At 43.1% G+C, this 24,048-nt stretch overlaps 1 protein-coding gene across 1 annotated transcript in view; it reads left to right on the top strand.

Moving 5' to 3' along the window:
* Positions 1 to 4,598: 4,598 nt before the first annotated feature.
* tnr (tenascin R (restrictin, janusin)) overlaps positions 4,599 to 24,048 on the top strand; it is a 111,063-nt gene continuing 91,613 nt past the window's right edge. The window contains 5 exon segments of the mRNA XM_083781686.1: positions 4,599 to 4,654; positions 6,658 to 7,134; positions 20,077 to 20,196; positions 20,342 to 20,485; positions 23,879 to 23,994. Coding sequence (XP_083637812.1) covers positions 4,651 to 4,654; positions 6,658 to 7,134; positions 20,077 to 20,196; positions 20,342 to 20,485; positions 23,879 to 23,994 — 861 coding nt within the window. The 5' untranslated portion in view covers positions 4,599 to 4,650.

Below are 24,048 nucleotides of genomic sequence, written 5' to 3' on the forward strand. Positions count from 1 at the left end.
TAGAATTGTTCAAGCAGAGCTCTATTCAAATGTTAGTCTTGAAACTTATGTTGTCACTGTCTGCCCAAAAGTGGAAGATACACATTTCCTCTTAAATATTGTTGACACAGATATTTTCAATATGCATTGTTGGGTCCCTTGCCAAAAAAGATCTGTATGGAACCCCTGTCTAAATATACAGTACTGTAGATAGAGAGACACACCTAAATTATGAACGTCATATAGTATGACTAAAACCATGCGGTAATACAGAATGTGGCCTCGCTCTGCGCCCTTTCGTATTATGGAAGCCGTGTTGAACGCACACACACATATGGCATACCACGTTCCTGCATATTTTAGCATTGGGGGAGTGTCCATATGTTAATTATATTTGCTTTGCGCAATTTGCTATTAAGCCCCTTGACCTAAAAACACTCATACCGATTACACCTGGGTCTGACCACCTCTTAAATGCATATTATATATTTGTGGACAATCAAAATATGTTGGAAATTTTAATGTGGTGTCATAAAGTTAATCTTGATATGGCAGACTCACTATCTAGAAAATAAAAACATGGCACTTCATTTAAAATAGGTTGCAGACCCCTGTTATATGCGCTTCTTTTGGGATAATTTTTATAGTAAAGAAAATTGCTATTAAAGCAAAGCGTGCAAAGGGTGCATATCGTATGTGAGATCAGCTGACTGTTAAAGTGAATGGTACGGACATGCTGAATGGGTGGATGGCGGCGACGCCCCTAAACACACCCATGACTAATTCAAGGCCGTTTTGCACACGCCACGCCACGGGGTGTCGGAAAGCGCATCTTACCGTGCTCATAATTGCAATATGACATTGGCCACGCCCCCCCATCTCTTAAAATCTGTCATATTATATGTCATACTATATGACGTTCATAATTGAGCTCTTAGGGTCTAAGCATTAACCCATTCTGACCGGGCACCCATTTTGGTGTCAGCATCATGTTATGCTTTAGCTATCGAAAAATAGCAGATCTACAAGCTCATATCGCGCCACCGAGTGGCGCGATACGAGCTTGTAGGTCTGCTATTTTTGAAAAATCGAAGAACGACTGACATTTTTTAGAATCTGATCTCGGGTCAGAATGGGTTCATCAGACCAGTGTGTGTCCGGTGGAAAACCTCGTATGAATCTGATCTCGGGTCAGAATGGGTTAATCATTTTTGTACAATTCCTACAGGCGGTTTGCTGCAGCGCCGCACCACCGGGAGACAGCAAGCTGGTGCGTACCACCCGAGTGAGGAGGCAGGCGATGGACGACCTCTCCTCCTCATCTGGCCCAGCCAATCAGACGCTGAGGGAGCAGCCCATGGTCTTCAATCACGTGTACAACATAAACGTGCCACTGGAGTCCCTGTGCTCGGTGGACCTGGACTCCTCCATGCCCCTGGCCTCAGGTGATTGTTTCCACTGCCCATCCAAGTGAATCCTAATGAGTCTCACTTTAGATGTTATCGTTTGTTGACATTTTATCTTGCATTGTCTTGTATAGTCCCTCGAGGGTCTGTCCTCGTTTCTCCCTCCGAAACCAGACGTACAAGCTCACAACCCCCTACTGTATACTTCAGCCTATTTTCATCAATCTTTGATGACAAAATATGGCTGAAGAACATTTGATGCGTTCGGCTATTATAACAAGGACAGCACAGGGTCGCCTATTATAACAAGGCCAGCATAGGGACGCTATAGGCTTCATGTAGTGAAAGATCTTTCCTCTCCTCTTTAAGGTCCCCGTGCTGAACTGGGCTCCACGCCGGCTATGGAGGACCCGACTGGACCAAGTGGACCCACAGAATACACCGAGCAGACGGTGGACGCTGATAGCCAGGTAGATCTGATGCATTTAACTTCTGTTCCACTTGACAGTATTCGTCCGGATATAGAGAGGCACAGGGTGGCACAAGCACAAAGATGAGCTACATCATGGCATTACGATTATGACTCAGTAATGATGTTATTCATGCCGTGGTTTAATCCAGCATGGGCTCCCTTATGATGGAGGAGGCAGACGGACTGGTGTGGTGAGGGCTGATGACTATTGATCTGGGACTACAGCTGAAGCTGCTGTGATTTATTTTGTCATTGTAGTATAGACACCTCATACCATGTCCATTTAATTTGAGACACAGGCACCAAGATTTATGTATATGTGTGTGTGTGTGTGTGTATATATATATATATATATATATATATATATATATATATATATATACTGTGTATATTTATAATATATTTCCCCTTTTTACAATTTCGCCATTTAGCAGACAGTATTATCCAGAGCGACTTTAAGCAAGGTAATCACATACGTACATCAAATGCAGAGAGACCGTGCAGTTTTAGTTTTCAACTCCGAGTACTTCCGAGTCATGCTGTGATGTGTACTATTTTTCCCGCACTGTAATAACACAAAGAAAGGAGCCTTGTCATGTACTCTAGGATGAAAATCGAAAGAGAAGCAATGTCACTTTTTGATTTTTAGGAAAGGGCGATTAAGATATGCTGTCACTGTGAAAAATTCAATCAATTTAAAGCTTCAGCTTCCTTGTAAGCCGAAGGCGAAGGGCAAGCATGGTAGGGTAACACGAATGCTACAAACGCTTTTAAAGCACTAAGAATGAAGTCAATGGAAAGCCCAGACTTATGGTTTTGTCGCTCTTGCGCTACCTTCTCGCTCAGGGCACTATCGTAGCGTGAGTTGAAAAATGTTCAGCTCATCCCATGAAGTTGCCTGCAGCAGAGGCAATTTGTACAAGAGTATATTCATTTTCACCGTTTTATAAAAAACACTACGATAATAGAGAAAAAGTAAAAAGGAACAAGGTCAGCAACGTTGTGGCCAACCATGCATTGCTGTGGATAGAAGGAACTATTTCAATACGTACAGTAGGATATTGTAATCGGTCCGTCATTCAGATTTTAGAATGTATGTCAGAAAGGGCAAAGTCAAAGTCAAGGTCTGTCAAAATCAAGAACGGATTTCATTTTCACGAAACGTGGGAATGTACAGTAGGTTCAATTAGACACCCCTCAAATGTGTTCGCCGTGTCTGAAGGTGAGTGAGATTTTGCAACCGTGTCCTGACCACAATAATATAATAATAACCATGTCCTGACCACAATAAGGCTTTGGTTTTGTGGTTAATCCATTTTGCTTTTGTGTTCGTACTACTGCTGCACTTTTAAATTGTCAACGAAACATTCAACAAATCAATCAAGCCCCAAACACCTTTTATGGGTACAAACCAAGAGCTGCTTTGTACCCATTCCTGGAATACAGTGATTTTTGATTATGATAAAACATGGACGCGGAGAATTTCCTTTCTTTAAGCAGAGAAGCATTCACTTTATTAAGAGTGAAAGGAATTGGATTCCCACATGGCATAGTGGGCGGACAGCACATCAGCAGCTTATCGTGTGCCCTTCATCCGTCTCATATTTCTATTTCAGGATTGCTCAAACAGTCATCATACAGCATTATAGTCAGACCATCATCTAGTGGTTGCACAGTATTTACTGAAGGACTGAGATCAGTTTCACACATTTAAGGGAGACCTGTGTCTATGCATTCGTTTGATTGTGCACAAATCCAGTATCAATGTTTTAAGGAGACTGCGGTGTGCACGGGCATTTGTGCGGCAGTTTGAAGCAGCAGAGATATTTCTGTCCACTCATTGACATCACCCAAGGATTTTTTTGTCTCGTTATGATAGGTGACGCTACATACCGTCAGGGACTGCTCCAGTGGGGGGCTTTAGCCCACTCTGGTGGAGGCTTAGCCCCCCCCCTCAAAACAAGCCCAATTGACTGCCTTCTATGTAAACCAAGATTCCCACCGTCAGTCACAATTTTCTGGAGCCGTCGCTGCATACCGTATGAGTTCACTCACTCTCTGGCTGTCAGGAACCAGTGTAATGTGCTATACAGTTAAGTAGTGCAGGGCTAGGATCATTGGGCAGCGTGCCAGACCACCAATTCTGTGTTACCCAACATCTGCTTTGTAGCGGGAATATTAATAACATCAACATACAACATTCGGTGCCATGAAAAGGCAATTAAGTTAACGATTTGTTCTTGAACTGAGCGCCACATTGCGATTTTTGCGGCTTTATTAATCACATGAACCCGAGGGTCCCTGTTCGGGGCACGTCATAATAGGTAAATTTACCGGACAAAATAGGCGAACATTCACCGGAAATGAAATTATCAATATAAAATGAAGAAGGAAAAAGAAGGGGACCGAGGATAGACTTTTGGGGGACCCTCGTCAACCACGTATAGGCTTTAAGTGGTTAATGGACCGCACACCTAGTCATTACAGATTGAACAAGAGTCTATGCAGACCGACTCCCCACAGTATGCTTCTACAGTATGCATCGCTCACATGGCTATACTGTAACCACCACAGGGATCAATGAAGGCTAACCTAATCTAAATAAAGTGTTGTTCTCCATGCTAGGTAACGTTCACACACCGCATCAACATCCCCAAAGCAGCATGCGGCGGCTGCCCGGCGGCCAACACCGTTCAGCAGCTGGCCACCAGGATAGAGATGCTCGAGAGAGAGGTTTCCTTCCTTAGAGCCCAGTGTGGGGCTGGATCTGGATGCTGTGGGGAAAGCTCTGCAATGGGTGAGTACATTGTACACATGGCACGCACGCACACAGGCACGCACGCACATAGGCATGCATGCACGCACGGCGTGTGCAAGTACGCATGCTCACACATAAAACCAGAGAGCCAAAACGATTTGTGTAACAGTTAATAAATAAAAATAAAAATCGAACTATAAAAAATTGCCCCTCGGAGCAAGTACAGTAGGTTATAGAGCTATACGGTTCAAAAGTTATAGGCCAAACGTGAATCTTCTTGTTATAGTGCCACCATGAGACAGATTAGAAAAATGCGGGTTGACATTTCTTTCTCGGCCTAGTCGAATGTGCACGCAAAGTGTCAAGACAATCGGACATGATTTGGGGCATTTTGTTCAAAGCGGGGCCACTCCTGCAATCAGGATAGAATATGAAAATGTTTAAAGATCTGTCTTGATCACATGACTGTAGAGATAATGTGTTTGGGCCTATTTCGAATTCTTTTCGCATTAAACATGAAGTTGCTTGATTCAGTATTTAGATATTTGATATTAATTTTAGCTGCCCGGCCCCTTTATATACAAACCCATTGTAATTTCAAACTCCATTTTAACCATGATAGATTAATCGAAAATACCCAACCTTTTTTAATACGTGAGGGGCCGTGGTTTTTATTTATTTTTTAATCATTCTTTTTGATGATTTAGTCTCTTCCGGCCTCCTCCGGAATAAAAATAAATAAGAACGGTCAACGAAAAAACCATGACCCACTCACATATTGGATCAGTCACCAGAAAAAAGTTGGGTGTTTTTGATGAATCTATGCATGGTTATAATGGAAGTGAAAATATGAAATATTAAGTAGGCACAAAATACACCTTTAGGTTCCAAAGAACAGGCAGACACGAAACCTGGGTTAGGCCATGTCCGAATTGTTTTAGGTACAGTAGGTGAGACAGTAGCAGAATATTGATGCTGGAGAGATTACTCCCTGCTCCAGGCTCTGTCTGGATCTGACCTGATCTGAGCGCTTAGGGGAGACAGGAGCTATGGCTTATTGTTTGGTTCAGTATTCAATACTGTCCTAATTAGAGCATGTCTAGGATAGAACCCAGGTTATGGTTAAAGGCGTCCTCTAATGACACCATTTTAAAGGCGTCCTCTAATGACACCATTTTAAATATTTAAACTTCTCCTAAAAGCAACTCAAGCACATGCTTGTGTCTGGCAGCCATGATCCTGATAGAAATGTGGACCAGGTGGGCACGGCACGCACTGATGAAAATGTGTTATTCATGTTTTTGCCTTGATTTAGTGAAACACACAACAAGCCGTTCAGCAGCTGTTCATAATATTCCCCCACTGTGAAAAGAGATTACGGTAGTTACGGAGTTTTATTGTATACTACTGTAGCATTCATATAAATGTAAGCTCTGCTGTTTGTCAAAGTTCAATTAGAAGAATTTGTGGAAACCTGGAATTGTATGGAAACTTCAAACTAGTGTATATTATGTTAAACACAATGCTGTCTGCGGATTTAATTGTTGTTTTATTGATAAGAGAGGCCAGACCTCATTTCACCACTGAATGTTAAGTGTTAATCATTACGTCTGGGTTTATAGCGATTTTTCACGTACCTTTTGAAAAATCACATAATATTTTGCGGCGCTCCATTCCGTGCACGAGTGCTCTCAAATGATGCGCATGGATGTTGTAGAATTGGAAAAATGGTCTATACGCGACAATCCGTTTGAAAGTTGCAAGCTGTTGAAAACTGTTTTACATTGGACTGCTATTATAGTGGAGTTTTCACTCCAGTCCTGTGCACACACACGTGAGTATTGTTTTTAGTGTCATGTAATCAATGTGTCCTGTGGTGATCTGAGTGCTCGCAAAACTCATCGAAACCATGGATGCTCCATACAGCAGCTTAGACAGCTCAGATCGCCCTCCAGTGAAAAAGTCCTCAAAGATGTCATGGGCACAGAATGAGTTAAGTTGATTGGTACCCGATAATGTGAAAGCTCTTCCTTGCTTCCCAGGCCGCCTAGACTTTGTCCCCGGATGCGGTGGACATGGCAGCTTCAGTTTTGACCTGTGCGGCTGTATCTGCGAGGAGGGCTGGGCCGGCAAGAACTGCTCAGAGCCACGCTGCCCGGACGACTGCTCTGGCCAGGGCATCTGCGTGGAGGGCGACTGCGTGTGCGACCGGGACTTTGGCGGCGACAACTGCTCAGAGCCCCGCTGCCCCATGGACTGTTCGGGCCGAGGGCTCTGCATCGATGGGGAGTGCGTGTGCGAGGAGTCCTTCACCGGCGAGGACTGCATGGTCGGGAGATGTCTCAATGACTGCTCGGACCAGGGGCAGTGCGTCAACGGGACCTGCCATTGCAGGCCTGGGTACATTGGAGAAGACTGTTCACTGGTCTATTGCGCCAACAACTGCAGCCGGAAGGGCGTCTGCAAGGATGGATTCTGCGTCTGCCAGGAAGGCTTCTCTGGGGATGACTGCAACTCTGGTAGGTTGTTATTGACACATATGACACAACATATAAACCGCTTAATTTTGAGTTTATCTTAGAGACACTAGGACACTACCCGTTGGATACGCATGGTGAGACAGAGAGATAAAGTAAAAGGCGAGGAAGTCAGGCGAGTCTGATCCAGAAACGTCTCTGCTTCATGAACAGATCATTTACAACCAATAATTAAAGTAAAAGTTAGCTACTAAGGCAAGAAAAGGAGGCATCATTACCGTAGCTTATATTGTTCATTTAGATTACTATGTGAAACTATTTTCCCGTGACTGATTACGTCCCAGCCACTTAAAGCTTATAACTCTCATTGACTAATGGTTATGCCTCCTGCCAGGGATAAAAGATTATGCCAAAGAGTGCAGGATGGAAGAGAGGTTCCCTTAATTTTGAGGAAGATTTAGACAAAACTACACATTTAGATAAAAGCCATATACTTTGTTGTGCAATAATGTGTCCTTCCAGCCATTCCCAACAGCCTATTAAATTAGGCAGTTACAAAATAAATTATATTAGTAAATGGCACAGCCACCCTTATAATGTATCTTGACATCAACATTAACATAAAAAGTTTGTTTGGGCTTATGTTTTTTACACCACAAAAAGGATGAGAACAAAGACTTTAGTTTGAACAAAGTGTCAAGTGTCGAACGATGTATCGCAACTGATTTCACTTCGATGAATGCTGACATTCTTCTGTTTTGATGAACTCTTCTGAGCCGTGCACCCGGTTCAGTTAGACTTCAGCTCAGGATGAACCATTTACCATTTATTGCAATGATATTGTATTCAGTTTGGCAGTGTAATTATAATGCTGCTGCTGTGATATTACAGATTACCTTCATAAGCATGACACAGAATCTGGGATCACAAAGCTCCCAGAAGCAGAGCATAAGATACGGAGTTATGCATCAATATTGTAACCCTTCAAGGGTGTAAATTATTATGCATATTATCATACAATACACAGAACATAACAATTCACATAAACAAACATGTAAATATCGAGCACTTTAAAGACACTTTTATCTTAAATCCCTTAAGATACACAGATATAACATACCATACACAGAATCATACATTTTACTTACTGTAAATGGAGGAGGAGGCTGGGGAGGTGGAGGGAGTTTGAAGACAAACAGCAGCAGGAGCTCTGTCCAATGCTGAACTTGACATCTGAACAGAGATCTGCTTAAATAGACCCCCTAAGATTGTGGGCGTATTTGGAAGCTTGGGAAGGAGCTGAGTGAGTTGAACGCTGAATGAATCAATGAATGAATGTGGCATATGGGGAGAGTGAGCTGATAGTTTTCTCCTCCTGTCTTTCGTGTCTACCTGAACTATCGCTACACTGGATTAAATAGAGCATTAGTACTGAGTACTGAGTTGTGCTTACATTCTGTCAAGTGTAAAAGAACATTTAACACTTTTTTCATTACTTGCTCATGCAGTTGCTCTGCTATTCTATAGTTGCTGTACGCAATATGAGTTGAGCCCCAAGTTTAGGCCACATGAGTAGTGCCTGGGTGTTTAATCGTGTGCATCATGACTTTGCTTTGCATGCTTGTTTAACTTACCTTTAAACATATGCAAGTGCACAATGGCAAAAAAAACTTCGTATTTATAAAACAATTTCCCTCCCTTTCATCATTCCTGTGCTGAAAGATGTGGAACCTCGTCTGTATAATTTCGATTAATGCTAGACAGTCCTTTCCACAGCTGCATTTTCAGGTTAATGTTATGCATTAGAGCTGGTGGCACAGTCTGCACTTGGCTCCCACGGGACGCACACCGTGCACCATCATCGGGCTAAAGCTCTTGCAAGACCGGTAATATATTTCCCAGCTAATGGTGGCTCTCTCCCTGCGGTTAGCAGCTGGGTCCACAGGCCCTGGCCTCTGTGAGAACAGGAGACACAAGACGTATGCTCAGCTGTTCGTGCGTGCAGGGTGCTGTACTTTATGTGCAGCTGTGAGAAACACACCCCTCTGTGCTTTGAATGGTAGCAGTGGTGGACGTGTGAAGGGTGGATTTGTCCAAATTCACTCCTTGTCAGAGGAGAACATTAGCCACGGCTAAAGCAGTTTCTGAGCCATGTTAGCTACCTCTCCATTCCCCAGAAATCAGACCCTAATGAGGTTTAGAGAAATGTGCGGACAAAGGAACACAAATTATATTACTGTCTGGGGGTGAAAGACCTCTCCTCTGCCTCTTCATTTTATGTCTATGCTGAGGCTGAAATGTCTTTTCAATTAGAGGCTAACATACAGTAGGCAGTGTGGGAGAGAGAGTCGTATATTCTATAAATATGAAGCAGTTCAATAATCAGGGGCTCGTTGGACGGCAAGAATAAATGTCTTCTATTATCACAGCACTACAGCATCAATTACAGTGGCCTATTTTCTGATGCTTTAAGAAATAATATAAATGAAAAATAAATGAGGCTGGTGAATTTAAATGAGATGTTTCATCCGCAATACTGTATATATCCACACACTATGCATAAGCAAATGGAACGCCTGCTGTGCCGAGAATCACTGTTATTTGATGTTCACAGGCGAAGGCACCATTGCTCTGACGTGCAAGGGCGGTGCTACTGCAGTCCTAGCAGCGCTATGAAATCATTTTGACATTGACGTATTATGTGACTATTCAGAGAAATGACATTTACATTTACATCTCTCTCTCTCCCCTACTCTCTCTCTCTCTCTCTCTCTCTCTCTCTCTCTCATGTCATTATGGTTCTGGGTTCGAGGATCCAGTTTGACAGAGCCTGGCTGCATATTCACAGTACAACGTAGAAGTTTGACACTAGCTGTCCCCAGTAGAATGCACGGTTCATTCCTGTTTTGTTGTGATTGAGTTTGCTGCCACGTCTTTATTTTCATTTGTTTCTTTTGTTTTATTTGATTGTTTATGGAGGCATGGGCAATAATTCAGAGGTGTCAAACCAGTAGCCGGACTGTTTGTATGTCACTCACAGGGAAGAAAGAATATCACAGCTGTAAAGTGAGATGCAGAATTCTTTACACGTCTTCACTCGGCTCGAGACAGAATTGTTACTCTTTCGATTGCCACTTGCTGTCAACACAACATCAGATGTGCCAGGGGAACTCTATATCGATGATCAGTCTAACTCGGCTTTGAAAATGACATTTACGACTGGGTAGGCTATAGATAGAGTCATTCTATCAATACTTTGCCTCAAAAAAACATACATTATGAAACAGCCCAGAAATTGGTCCCTGACCCTGCATGAATGCATGATGTTGACAGGTTGGTTAGAGCCTAGAAATATCAGGTGTCTGGAAGCAGCAAGTGAAATTGAAGAAGAATACTGAGCACTTAGCACTTAGAATACTAAGTGCTTGCCAGGAAATTTATTTATGTAAAGGGTGGTGTAAGCAAAACAATCTTAACCAATATCATGTTTTTTTGGCCTAAATCACCACCTGGTGATGCTGGCCACCTCTGGTAAAATCGCCCGAGCCCTAATGTAAAAGGCCTTCCTGTTACACCCTATTAAAACAATGGCCTATGTCTTAGGCCATATTATTTTGCCTAAGTCATAATAAAATGTGACTTAGGCCATTTTAACACACCTTTCAAAATTGGAGTGAATGGGACTGAATGGGAGGTACTGTTACTATGGGACTGATAGAATGGGAATGAATGGGACTGAATGGGAGTGAAAGGGAGGTACTGTTACTATGGGACTGATACTATGGGAGTGCATGGGACTGAATGGGAGTGAATGGGAGTTACTGTTACTATGGGACTGATACTATGGGAGTGAATGGGACTGAATGGGAGTGAAAGGGAGGTACTGTTACTATGGGACTGATACTATGGGAGTGCATGGGACTGAATGGGAGTGAATGGGAGGTACTGTTACTATGGGAGTGAATGGGACTGAATGGGAGTGAAAGGGAGGTACTGTTACTATGGGTAACAGTACCCGGCCAGGAGACAACCCACAGAGCCTAGTCCCTCCATGTGCCAGAAGTGTACCTCCCAGCCTTGGCAGAGTAGTACTGGAGTAGTTCCAACAAATTCTGTGCCCCTGGTTTTTCCCTAGTGGGACTGATTGAGGGTAGCTACTGGGACGTAAGTCGGGACTTGATCACTCCCGGCTGGGTCGCCTAAGTGATGGGTATGATGTTGAGAGACCCGAAACCCCGTTGACCTCAGGATACATCACTGAGGATACGTCCCAGGTGCATCCATGCGATGTTTTTTAGTTATGGGACTGATACTATGGGAGTGCATGGGACTGAATGGGAGTGAATGGGAGGTACTGTATGGGACTGAATGGGACTGAATGGGAGTGAAAGGGAGGTACTGTTACTATGGGACTGATAGTCTGATACTATGGGAGTGAATGGGAGTTACTGATACTATGGGACTGAATGGGAGTGAAAGGGAGGTACTGTTACTATGGGACTGATACTATGGGAGTGCATGGGAGTGAATGGGAGGTATTGTTACTATGAGACTGATACTATGGGAGTGAATGGGACTGAATGGGAGGGAATGTGACTGAATGGGAGGTACTGTTACTATGGGACTGACACGATGGGAGTGAATGTGCCTGAATGGGAGTGAATGGGGTGTACTGTTACTATGTGACTGAATGGGAGTGAATAAAAGTGAATGGGAGTGAATGGGACTGAATGGGAGTGAATGGGAGGTACTGTTACTATGGGACTGTCACTCCCATTCAGAGTGAAAGGGAGTGAATGGTAGGTACTGTTACTATGGGACTGTCACTCCCATTCACTCCCATTCAGAGTGAATGGGACTGAATGGGACTGAATGGGAGTGAGGGAGTGAATGGGAGGTACTGTTACTATGGGACTGTCACTCCCATTCAGTCCCATACACTCCCATAGTATCAGTCCCATAGTAACAGTACCTCCCATTCAGTCCCATTCAGTCCCATTCACTCCCATTCTGTCCCATAGTAACAGTACCTCCCATTCAGTCCCATTCACTCCAAATTCACTCCCATTCACTCCAAATTCACTCCCATTCACTCCCCTTCAGTGTCAAATGTCTTTGTTCTCTGATATTATTTTAAACACTCTGTGGCCGACCCTAAACCATGGTCTATTAAAAATAATTGGAATAAAACATTTTGCCTAGGCCCAGGCCGTAGCGTAACGGTCTGGGCACCGGACTGGTAATCCAGTCGCAGTGTGCCGCGGGTTCGACTCCCGGACCCGACACGGCCTTTACTGCATGTCATCCCCCCATCTCTCTCCCGTTTCCTGTCAGCCTACTATCTGTCCCTTCAAAAATCAATAAAAGGCGTAAGCCGCAAAAAAATATCTTAAAAAAAAAAAAAACATTTTGCCTAAGTCACTTACTGCAGAAGTAATTTCGCCTAAATAACGTTTATAATTGCCTAAGTTAAAATGGCATGTTCAGATATTGGCCTAAGTCATTTTATCCTTACATGATTGACATACACCTGTATTTGTTTGTCAATAGTCATATTTTTTCGTCATATAATTAAGAAATATAATATATTCTACATTTGGCACAGTTTTTTGTGTTTCCTGAAAACCTTGAAAAAATGACTTGGGCAATTAGTTTAATAAGGTGACGATATCTATCTTGTAAGTTTTGACAGACAGACAGACAGACAGTGTTCCACTTCCAAAATTGCCGTATTGTAAAGTAGTAATTGGGAATCTTATCTCAGCTGTCTGTCTTGCTGTCTATCTGTCTTAAAAAGCAGAATAACCTTTAGAAAAGAATCACTCCGAAGTTCTGTCAAGCTGTCTGTGTATGGCCTACATACAAGATTGTTCATCTTCTTGTCACTTTCCTTGCAAAGAGCTTGATGGCATGCGACGTGCCGATATTCTCATTATGCACACAAAGGTGCAAAATGTGCAAAAACAACAACACATAAAGAAAGAAACGCATGCGAAAGCTAACGCAAAGTGACAGCTCTTTCTCAGACAGAGAACACATGTGCCCTCCAGTTTCAACTGTATATAATGTTGAAATAAATCACAAAAAGGCTACTGTATATACACTACAGTCTCCCACTACTAGTAACTCTCCTTGTTTGCTCATGTCTTGCATGTCCATCCTTTGTTTGCCCTTGGTTTCCTGTCTCTCTACATCACCCTGCTTTTTCTGACAAAATCACCAGGACGGCCATAACAATTCAGCTGCACTGAATAGAAATGGACTATTATTAAAAAATACAATTTCCTTCCCCTTACAGCATCTTTGTTAGAGGCTGTATATGCACAAATATATTGATTGAGATACTCCCACCGGCTATAGTTGTCTACTTGTCTTCCTCTAATGCAGGCCGTGAGAAACCATATCCGCCGGCCCCTCGGCTCCTATATTCCGCTTCCATGTCTGACCCCCACAGATGTGCTTAGTTCACACAAACGCAGCCTAATTGAGTTTTCATGCATAAATGTGAAGAATATCGCACGTGTAACAAGCCCGCGAACAGCAGTGTGGTGAAGCGTTGAGGAGGTGTTGCAATGTTATGAGCTGTAATGTGCACTCGGGGTGGCTGAGGTGTTGTTAGATGTTGATGACTGGGGGAAACCACGCCAGAGAAAAAACAACAAGGTTATTTAAAGTATCGAGTCCACAATCTGCCTTTTTAAGCAAACACGATATGCTACATACTATGTAAACAAGGTTTCGTTTTTTTGTATAAGATTTATTATACCCCATTGTTCAAAATGTTTTATCGTCAAATAAAAGTTATCTCCAGCTCATTTTGGTCAATTAGTTAAGTAAATTGAGAGTGAAGTGAAATTGGACTCAGCAGAGATTCGGGCGTTTCTATAAGCCTGATTCATGATGTTTGTCACTCGACACTTTTCAAAACCAGCAGACCTACAAGATCACAACGTGTCTGAACTTGTGAACTCGTACCATGGACGAATTATGCTTTGTGCCAAGTGTGCACGTGCACAGGGGCCCTGAGTCAATGAGGGCCCTTGGATTCAGAATGTCCTCAAAGTCACGCTTCCAAAAATCTTTGAACTGAGCAGATTGGACTTTCCAAAACGTGTTGAAAACGGACACTTTAGCCGATTTTCGATCGCCGATTTTCTCCATTGCTGCCCGTTTGTCTTTAATAACACAGGCTATGAAGGTTGGACAGTCACAAACTAGATAGCTGAGTAAAGTTCACTGCATCCAATACATCGAGTCCAATTCTGGTACATTGTACATCTCGTACAGGTCTGCTATTTTGGGGCGCAGCGCCACCGTCCTGGGACAGAGCATGGATTAGTATTCAGATTTACCTCTGAGCCTCCGAGTTCAGCGGATATCGGCAGATGGATCATCTACAGTATGATGGCATACTGATTAGAACTAATGAGAGCTTATAAGACCGCCGGCGAGATTCCTGAATAACCTTCAGCAAGTTGCCCCGTTAGAATGAGAATCAGTGGTGGCTCAGCCAGTCTGCTCAGACCATAATGTGACTCTTTAGAATGAGAATCAGTGGTGGCTCAGCCAGTCTGCTCAGACCATAATGGGACTCTTTAGAATGAGAATCAGTGGTGGCTCAGCCAGTCTGCTCAGACCATAATGTGACTCTTTTTGATACAGAGACATGTCGTGTCATGGCGGCAAAGTTCTGTTCAGGAGAGGAGAAAAAACATTTTTTTCTTTTTTAATCCAAAATGAGATAATAGCACACGCAGACTCTTCACATATACTCTACATTAGCTACGTGTAATGTTAGAGACCACAGAAGTTCTTTCTGCAAGACATTACTCTATAAGACATATCTCCAAAGCTGGTGGTTTAAACTGAACAACCAATATGTCAATTTGAAGCTATGATTCCCTGCTTTCATATGACATGATAAAACAAAATGTGAAAATATTCAATGACTTAGCCTCGGTCAGAAACTGTCACATAATGCTCCTCGCATCTGAGTTTGAATCTGACTCTCGTCATGTCTTGCATGTCCATCCTTTGTTTGCCCTTTTATTTGGTTTCCTGTCTCTCTGCATTCTCCTGCCTTATTTATTCTGAAGAATAAATCATAACGTGCAGAAAAATCTGAATCAATATAACTGAGTTCCCAGAATTTTTTTTACTTTTCGCCACTAGGGGGGGGGGGGCGAGAAAATGTCAGAGCTAACGAGCTATATGCCTAAAATCAATACTGGCAAAAATAAAATAAAATAAATGGTGTTCTAATGGATCTGTTCAAAAATGTATTACTTTTTACTTACTTTTATACTTTTCATTCATTGGTGCAGTATTTACAGTAAAAAAAAGAAAAAAAAAGTCCCTTATGGATTGCGGTTTCCCACTGACAAAAACAAAACATACCATTAATTTTAATTGTATGTTTATCATAGTCAGAATATCAAAAATCCCGAAAATCACATTTATATAAAAGATACAAATTCATCAGCATGTACATGTGTGAAATAAATATTTGATCCCCCTTTAGAGAAACATGACTTAAGTACCCTTGTTAACAATCACAGAGGTGAGACGTTTCTTGTAGTTGGTCCCCAGGTGTGCGTACATCTCAGGGGGATTTGGATTCACTCCTCTTTGCAGATCCTCTCCGAATCCTCAAGGTCTCAAGGCTGTCCCTTATTGGCAACTCAAAAGCTTCAGCTCCCTCCACAGATGTCCTACATGTACTGTATGGGATTAATGTCTGGCCACTCCGTGGCCTTAATGTGCTTCTTCTTGAGCCAGGCCTTTGTCGCCGTGGTCGTATGTTTTGGGGTCATCGTCATCGACCCAGCCACAACCAATTTCTTTGAGTTTCCTATAGCTGAGGGATGGACTCCTTCCCTCAGCCAGGAAACTCAAAAAAGGAAGGTTGTCACCCAAGCTTTCACGGTACATGGCTCCGTCTATCCTCCCCTCAATGCGCTGAAGTCATCCTGTCCCTTTTAGCAGCGAAACACCCCCCAAAGCATTTCGACCTCCACGCTTCACGGATGGTGTTCTTGGGGTTATACAGTCATCTCTCTTCCTCCTTATATGGCGAGTCGAGTTGATGCCAAATGGATTTTGGTCTCACCCGACCACATCACTTCTCTGAATCACTCAGGGATCCATTGACAAACTTCGGACTGGCCTGTATAATGTTTGCGCCTTCTTGAGCAGAGAGACCTTGCAAGCACTGCACTGATTTTAATCCATTACGTTGGTAATGTGTTACCGATGGTTTTCTGGGTGACTGTGGTCCCAGCTTGAGATCATTAACAAGTTCCGACCATGTATAGTTCTTGGCTGATCTCATTATACCCCATGGGGAGAGGTCTTGAGTCCCAGACTGTGAGGGCGATTCATTTATTCATTTTGTGTTTCGCATTTTGAAGCACAAATCCGTCCTGAGATATGTGCAAACTGGTGACTAACTACAAGATATGTCTGTGTCCTCTGGCTTGTTAAAATAAACCTTTCTTTGTCAGTGGGCAAACTGAAACATCTACAAGATAGCAAATAATTATTCCCTCCACTGTATAAAGCCAATGAATAAAACAATACTGAAAATACAGAAAATCTACATCCGATCTAACAAGCTCAAAACAAGTCGTGGCTTTCCATGCTGTGAGCTTCTACATCTGCTATTTATGACAACAATTTCAAACAATTCTTATTTATTTTTTTCCTCATTTATAATTGCCCAAATTTGGGACAGCAGGGTTAAAGTGGTTAAATAGAGGTTCAATTAGAAAAGTGTGATTATCCAGAGCTTTAATCTCACCTCGTCTGTCTTCACCGGTCCTAGTGTGTAAAGTGAACAGAAACAAGTGCATGCTCAGGTCATTTTTAGCACCAGCACTTATGCAAAGCAAGTGAGGGTAGGACTGTATTATAGCACATTGATTATGCAGCAACAAAGCATTCGTGTAGAACCATCTGAATAACCTTTGGCAAGTCATCTTTAGACAGAGGCCTCGGATCAATATGTCTCTTCTCAGCAATGGAATGGCCATACAGTACATGTTCAGGTATCCATACTGTAACTACAGTATGTCAGATCAATGGGCCAATTCAATCTCAGTTGAAGAGCTGAGACATTTCAGCACTCTTACAACACAAAGAAACCTCTTGATATTGAATTTTTGAACGCGGTGTAAAACATTACATGAGTGAATAATATCCACAGCTATACTGAGTCATTTCATTTAATTTACTGAGCTGCAGTGACTCTTTTTTTACCTAGTTGAAAAACTAAAGCAAGAAATTAAAGGAAACTATGTACTGGTAGAGTTGGGTGTGATGTTACTCTAATAATGGGCAAGATAAATTCTCCTTTGATATTCTTTTTTACAATATAACTATAGCCTTACATTGCAAGGTTGAAGTTATAAAGCCTGACTCAGCATGGATTTATATTATTTCTGAGCAGAGCAACTACTGCCGGTATCACATCTCTCTCTTTTACCTGCCTGAAAATAGCTCAGGCGGGTAAGTGCTTGGCAAAATGTGCTTGGCAAATGTTCACTTATTTTCACAGAATGTTCATCTATTGTAGCTGAATCCTCACCTAGTATGATATGCCCATAATAGGAATGAGTGTGCGTTCATGTGGTTAATTTGGCAGCAGTCCAGTGTAAAGGATAAATCTAGTGTAGTGGAGAATGCCACAGGACTACCTGTCCCCCCCCCCCTGCCGCAGCAGGGTCAGTCTTTGGTAGTGAGCAGGCTATAAGGGCCCATCTGTCCAAGGCACGTGGAAGTATACTCAAGCGGCTGTTGGAACATCCAAGCACTCCCCGGGGACGGCTTAGCGCCGCGCCAACAGAGCCCTGGATCACAGAGAGGGGGAGATGACGAGGGAGACGAGAGCCTGTTAATCACGCCATCAGACCCAGGCCTGTCCTTTTTTTTCTGTGTCCCTGTCTGTTTGTCCATCTGCCGTCATCCTTGTCTTCATGTTTCTGTCTCTTACGTGCGTGTGTGTGTGTGTGTGTGTGTGTGTGTGTGTGTGTGTGTGTGTGTGTGTGTGTGCATGCTTGCGTGCATATCTCTCTTCCTCTCTAAATCAGAGTCAATGGCCTGTCAATCGTCCAAATTTAATTCTACACCACAGATGTCTCGTCTCGTACTGTCTTCCTCTGTTTCCGTGCAGATTCCTCCTCACTCTATCTCCCCTTCTCTCCATCCCCAAAGCCCTGCTTCTTCTCCCCCTAGCTCTTCCACCTTTTTCCTCACACCCTTCTCTCCTGCTCTGTTATCTGTGTCAGGTGAGGGAAATGAGAAGGGGGGGGGGCGGGGCTGGCGGGCCTGGCAGAGACAGACAGACTGTGAGCTGTTTCACTCATGTTTATGCAGCCCCCCCCACCACCACTCTGTTTTACATTCAGCGCAGCCTCTTAGGTTTTATGGTTTGGCGCCTGCCATGTTGCCTGTGTGAATGCCAATGGCTCTCCTTGTTCGCGTGCAACCTGCCGTTGCCACATGGGGACTGACTGACTCCTTCACATGATGGGATGCGCACGCACGCACCATTCACTCTCTCTTCCCGGAGTTAGAGAGAGCTGAGCTCTCGACAAGCCACCAAGGGGTTTAGTGTTCTGTTCTGTTCTGTTCTGTTCTGTTCTGTTCTGTTCTGTTCTGTTCTGTTCTGCTCTGCTCTGCTCTGCTCTGCTCTGCTCTGCTCTGCTCTGGTCTGTTCTGCTCTGCTCTGCTCTGTTCTGTTCTGGTCTGTTCTGGTCTGTTCTGTTCTGCTCTGCTCTGCTCTGCTCTGCTCTGCTCTGTTCTGCTCTGCTCTGTTCTGCTCTGTTCTGTTCTGTTCTGTTCTGTTCTGTTCTGTTCTGTTCTGTTCTGTTCTGTTCTGTTCTGTTCTGTTCTGCTCTGCTCTGCTCTGCTCTGCTCTGCTCTGTTCTGCTCTGCTCTGCTCTGTTCTGTTCTGCTCTGTTCTGTTCTGTTCTGCTCTGTTCTGTTCTGTGTGCATAAACCTGTGGCTCATGGAGGGTATACCTCCTTGGTATTTGTTCCCTTGCGTTATTATTTCTCCTCTGAATATTCATTCTGCTATTATGAATTATGAATGTATTCACTTCCGATTTCTTGTAGATGTTTTCCTGTGCTGTAGGAAGCTGTTATATAATCTCCGTCTTGCCAAAGGCCATGCACATTCTTACGTTTTTTGGGTCTGATCTACAATGTCACAACGTGTTGCGAGGACGGACGCACACTGAACACAAACAGAGAAGAAGAGAGAGACACATCCAGTTGTGCCTCGAGATTTTGCGACAACCAATGCCCACACATTCATCAATAATTTGTGAGAAAAAGCTATGCTTTCAATCTGCCGTCGCTATTGTATGCATTTGATTACGGGCAAAGAAATATTTATTTACATATGAATTTGATTTGTGTTAATCATTTTCGACTGCCACGTTGTGAGCTTGCAGAGGGATAAAGGTGATATGACTTGTTATAGAGGCTATTTAGCACAGATATGAATACCGGTGGGCCTTTGGTGTGCCTTGGGCGCACACCATTTGAAAGCCAAAGTAGGTATGCTTTCAGTAACACCACATGGAGCCTGCTGTTTCATAGTTTAGCACTACCGGCACTGGCTAAACATTCGCTTTGTAATTATAGCGTGTTGTGATTTAATTATTCAGTGAAACTGAGACCATTATTATTCATTAAATTTCCCCATTCTGTTCGAATACGTGTTTCCGTTGGGTGGAAACATGTCCAAAACTGTGACATTTAAAAAAAACAGCAAAAGTATCAGATCGACAAGCTCGAAACGTGTCGCTTCGCGACACGTTTCGAGCTGTAAAAAAAAGCTCACCGCACACACATCGGAAAAAAGGACCTACACAGTTAAGACATGGAGATATGATGTTTCTGCATGCCCGACAGCAACAGTATAAATCTTTTTAAAACAAACTTCAACCCCCCCCCCCCCCCTCTCTCTCTCAACAGTTGCACCTGCCATGAACCTGAGAGTACGTGGAGCGTCGGAACGTACCATTGACCTGGAGTGGGAGGGGTCAGTGGTGCTCACGGATTTCCTAGTGACCTACACCCCCAGCACCCAAGGAGGTCTGTCTGTCTGTCTGTCTGTCTGTCTGTCTGTCTGTCTGTCTGTCTGTCTGTCTGTCTGTCTCTCTCGCTCTCTCGCTCTCTCTCTCGCTATCTCTCTCTCTAATGCTCTCTCTCGTTCTCTCTCTCGCTCTCTCTCTCTCAGGTGTGCAGCTGGAGATTAGGGTCCCGGGGAACGTCACCTCCTGCACCATTTCTGAGCTGGTGGCCGGCATGGAGTACAACATCAACGTCTTTGCCGTCATCAACAACACCATCAGTGTACCAGCCAGCATCATCATGTCCACCTGTGAGTGTCTTGTGTGCGTGCGTGCATGCGTGTGTGTGAGAGAGAGAGAGAGAGAAAGAGAATGCGTGTGTTTTGGTTGTCTTGGCACATGCACTTTTCCATGGGGTTTGAATAGCTAGTGAAACATTAAATAATAGAATAGTTTGCAGGATGGAACCGTGCACCTCTCCGACTGGCTCATGTTCTGCTCATGTGTCTGCTCTTTAACCCCTTGAGCTCTAGTCTCACTGGGCATGTCATGATAGGCAAACATATAGCAGCTGTTTTTGGTGAAGAGATTCAGTGTAGAGGCAGTTTATAGACCCCTGGGAGACCCAGTGGTTAAATGTGCACTGCACTAACAAGCTCCAAAGGGCTGTTTCGTGGAACCCTGCACTAGTAGGCCTACTGTACCAATTGACTATATTCATACGTTCGGCCATTTTTCTTTCATGTCAAGTTTGCGGGTTGAGAAGAAAATGTATTATTCTTTCTGTGCCATCCCCGAACATATTATTCGGATCCCCCCAGCTATAGGGTACGGCATCAGCCAACTACGAACATGACATATAACTGTTTCTGGTGAGAGGTAAAGAGTGTGCGCTCATGCTAATGATATATCATCACAACAAACAGCACCCTGCACCCGTAAATGAAACGGAGGCTCGTACAACGGGAGTCTATGGCTGGCACAGCGCTTATGCTACCACCTAGTGGGCAATAAAGGAGTTAATAGATAAATTGCCGCCGTACGAATATGGTGAATTGTAGCCGCCCTATACCAGCATCATGACAATGTTTTCCCAGTGGTAATGTATGCTCTACAAAAAATAATGAAAGTCACAATCACGTTATGCGATGCCATTTTTTTATATTTTCAAAGGTTTTCAAAGAAATAGGCTAGTAAAAACAAAACAATTGCCAACGTTCAAACATTTTCAAAACCTCTCAAAAATAGCAAAAATACCCAATCTGCAGGCTATTGTGGAGAATAGGGCTAGCCGCCTAGAACAATCTAGGCATAATGTAAATTATTGAACGTGCATCAAGCATCATTTATGTTTCACACCCGCGTAAACCTGCGTGAGAGAACGCTGAATGCGTTGTAGCTGCCGGGGGGTGTTACCAATTTGTAACGCCTGTTTGTTGTCCGCTGTGCACGCACCCTGAACCTCTGCCACCTGTCTGACATTAATGCCAGCTCATATGTAAAGCAGGAAAACGATATGCACATCCCAGTTTCAGAATTCGGTGCTGAAGAAAAAAGTGGAATGTCCAGCTTAATGCCAGCTCAGCCACCGAAAGCAGGACTCTAACGTTAACTTCAGTGTTAGTCAGAAATACACAAAATGCAACCAAACACCGGAATTATCATCTATTTTCAAAGGCAAATGTCCATTTATAAGCATCAGCTGATTTGCTCTGTCAACCTAATCCATACTCTCTCATTGGAGATCATACAGTTGCTGCCTAGGTGAGAGAAAAGTTAATTTAACTGAAATTATAACAATAATTTCGGGCAATTAAGCTTGGTGGGAGCATTTTGATATGCTGTGATTTATGGGCCTTTCTCCAAATTGAATCAGGAAATGGACAATGTGATGATTTGAATTGATTAGCACAGGCACAGCTGTGTGGAAAGAAAACTGAAATGTGAGTTTTATTAATGGAATGTGTGAGCTGCATGAGCATGAACTGATTGTGATATTGTGAGGAATGTAGGAACTGATTTGCCGGAAAATTACATCGGTAATGGCCGGGGAAAAGTTTGTATTTTCAGAACTCTTCATTACATTTTGAGGTTCATGAGCCTTTCAGTGCTTCAAAAGAAGGTTAGTAGATAGTTTTGGCTATGTTTCCTCATCACACACAGTCAGACATTCTGAATTTGAATGCCTTTTTAATGAAACAGTATGTTGAACGTTGAACTTAAATCAATTTAGCTCAATTACTGAATGTTCACGTGCAGTAGCAGCTCCTCTCAAAAACAGGGAAATACACATTTAAACTTCTCCAAAGATGACTTGACAGATAGTAATTTACATATCTATAAAGCATCCAGTTCCACTGGGAGAATTGTTCCAAGCTATAATGGAATTTTTCATGCATTGATTTGTTTATGTATGAAGAAATGTTTGTTAAAGGTATATTCAGTGATTTCACTCAAAAAACCTTAGGTTTCGTTTTTGGCTGTGGGACCCAGCCTTTCGTCCAATCAGGATAGAAAGTCAAAAACGAAACCTAAGGTTTTTTGACCCCCAGGGGTTAACTGGGGACAGGGAGGAACTCCTTATATGGCCAGCACACTCTATAGTAGGGAGGATTATCACAACAAAACAAAAACATAAGTGACATTTGAATTAAGTGAAATCACTGAATATACCTTTAAAGGTATATTCAGTGATTTCACTCAAAAAACCTTAGGTTTCGTTTTTGGCTGTGGGACCCAGCCTTTCGTCCAATCAGGATAGAGAGTCAAAAACGAAACCTAAGGTTTTTTGACCCCCAGGGGTTAACTGGGGACAGGGAGGAACTCCTTATATGGTCAGCACACTCTATAGTAGGGAGGATTATCACAACAAAACAAAAAAATAAGTGATATTTGAATTAAGTGAAATCACTGAATATACCTTTAAGTCTATAACAACAATGTTTTTGCTTTTGCATTTGCTTTCTGTCTGCCATGACAAATAGAGAGCCACCACTCACAATGAGTCTCCTCTCCTCTCTAAACAAATTCCTTAACCCATTCTGACCTGAGATCAGATTCATACGAGGTTTCCACATGGACACACACTGGTCTGATGAACCCATTCTGACCTGAGATCAGATTCATACGAGGTTTCCACATGGACACACACTGGTCTGATGAACCCATTCTGACCTGAGATCAGATTCTAGAAATGTCAGTCGCTCTTCGATTTTTCCAAAATAGCAGACCTACAAGCTCGTATCGCGCCACTCGGTGGCGCGATATGAGCTTGTAGATCTGCTATTTTTAAATAGCTAAAGCATAACATGATGCTGACACCAAAATGGGTGCCCGGTCAGAATGGGTTAAAAGAAATAACCCCATTGCGTGAAGGTGTCCTAGTGAAAACCTTAGTAATATTATATTATTGGCTGTTTGCCGTACACAACGTAGCCTACAACAAAATATAAATCAGGCTTTAGAGTGGAAAAATAAAAACAAAGGAATGAAATAAGGAATGCAAGATCAGAAAGGAAGAGTGCAGTCCAGCGGATGGGAAGTATTCCCATGCTTTTTGTTCTTGCTTAATGTAAATCGCTCTGGATTAAGAGCGCCTGCTAAATGCCTAAATTGTAAATTGTATGAGGAGGAGATGGCGTGGTCATGTTTTGTGATGGGACGGGCCAGTGGAGGCCAGTGATACATTTCTGCTACCGTTCCAGATCTGTCCAATCCCAATGGTTTGCTCTTCAAATCTATCACGGAGACCATGGTTGAGGTGCAGTGGCAACCCATGTACTATTCCTTTGACGGATGGGAGATCAGCTTCATCCCCAAGGTAAGACACACCGTGTGTGTGTGTGTGTGTGTGTGTGTGTGTGTGTGTGTGTGT

This window comes from Protomyctophum parallelum, assembly GCF_964188405.1.
Source record: "Protomyctophum parallelum genome assembly, chromosome: 14".
In the NCBI taxonomy this organism is placed as follows: Eukaryota; Metazoa; Chordata; class Actinopteri; order Myctophiformes; family Myctophidae; genus Protomyctophum; species Protomyctophum parallelum.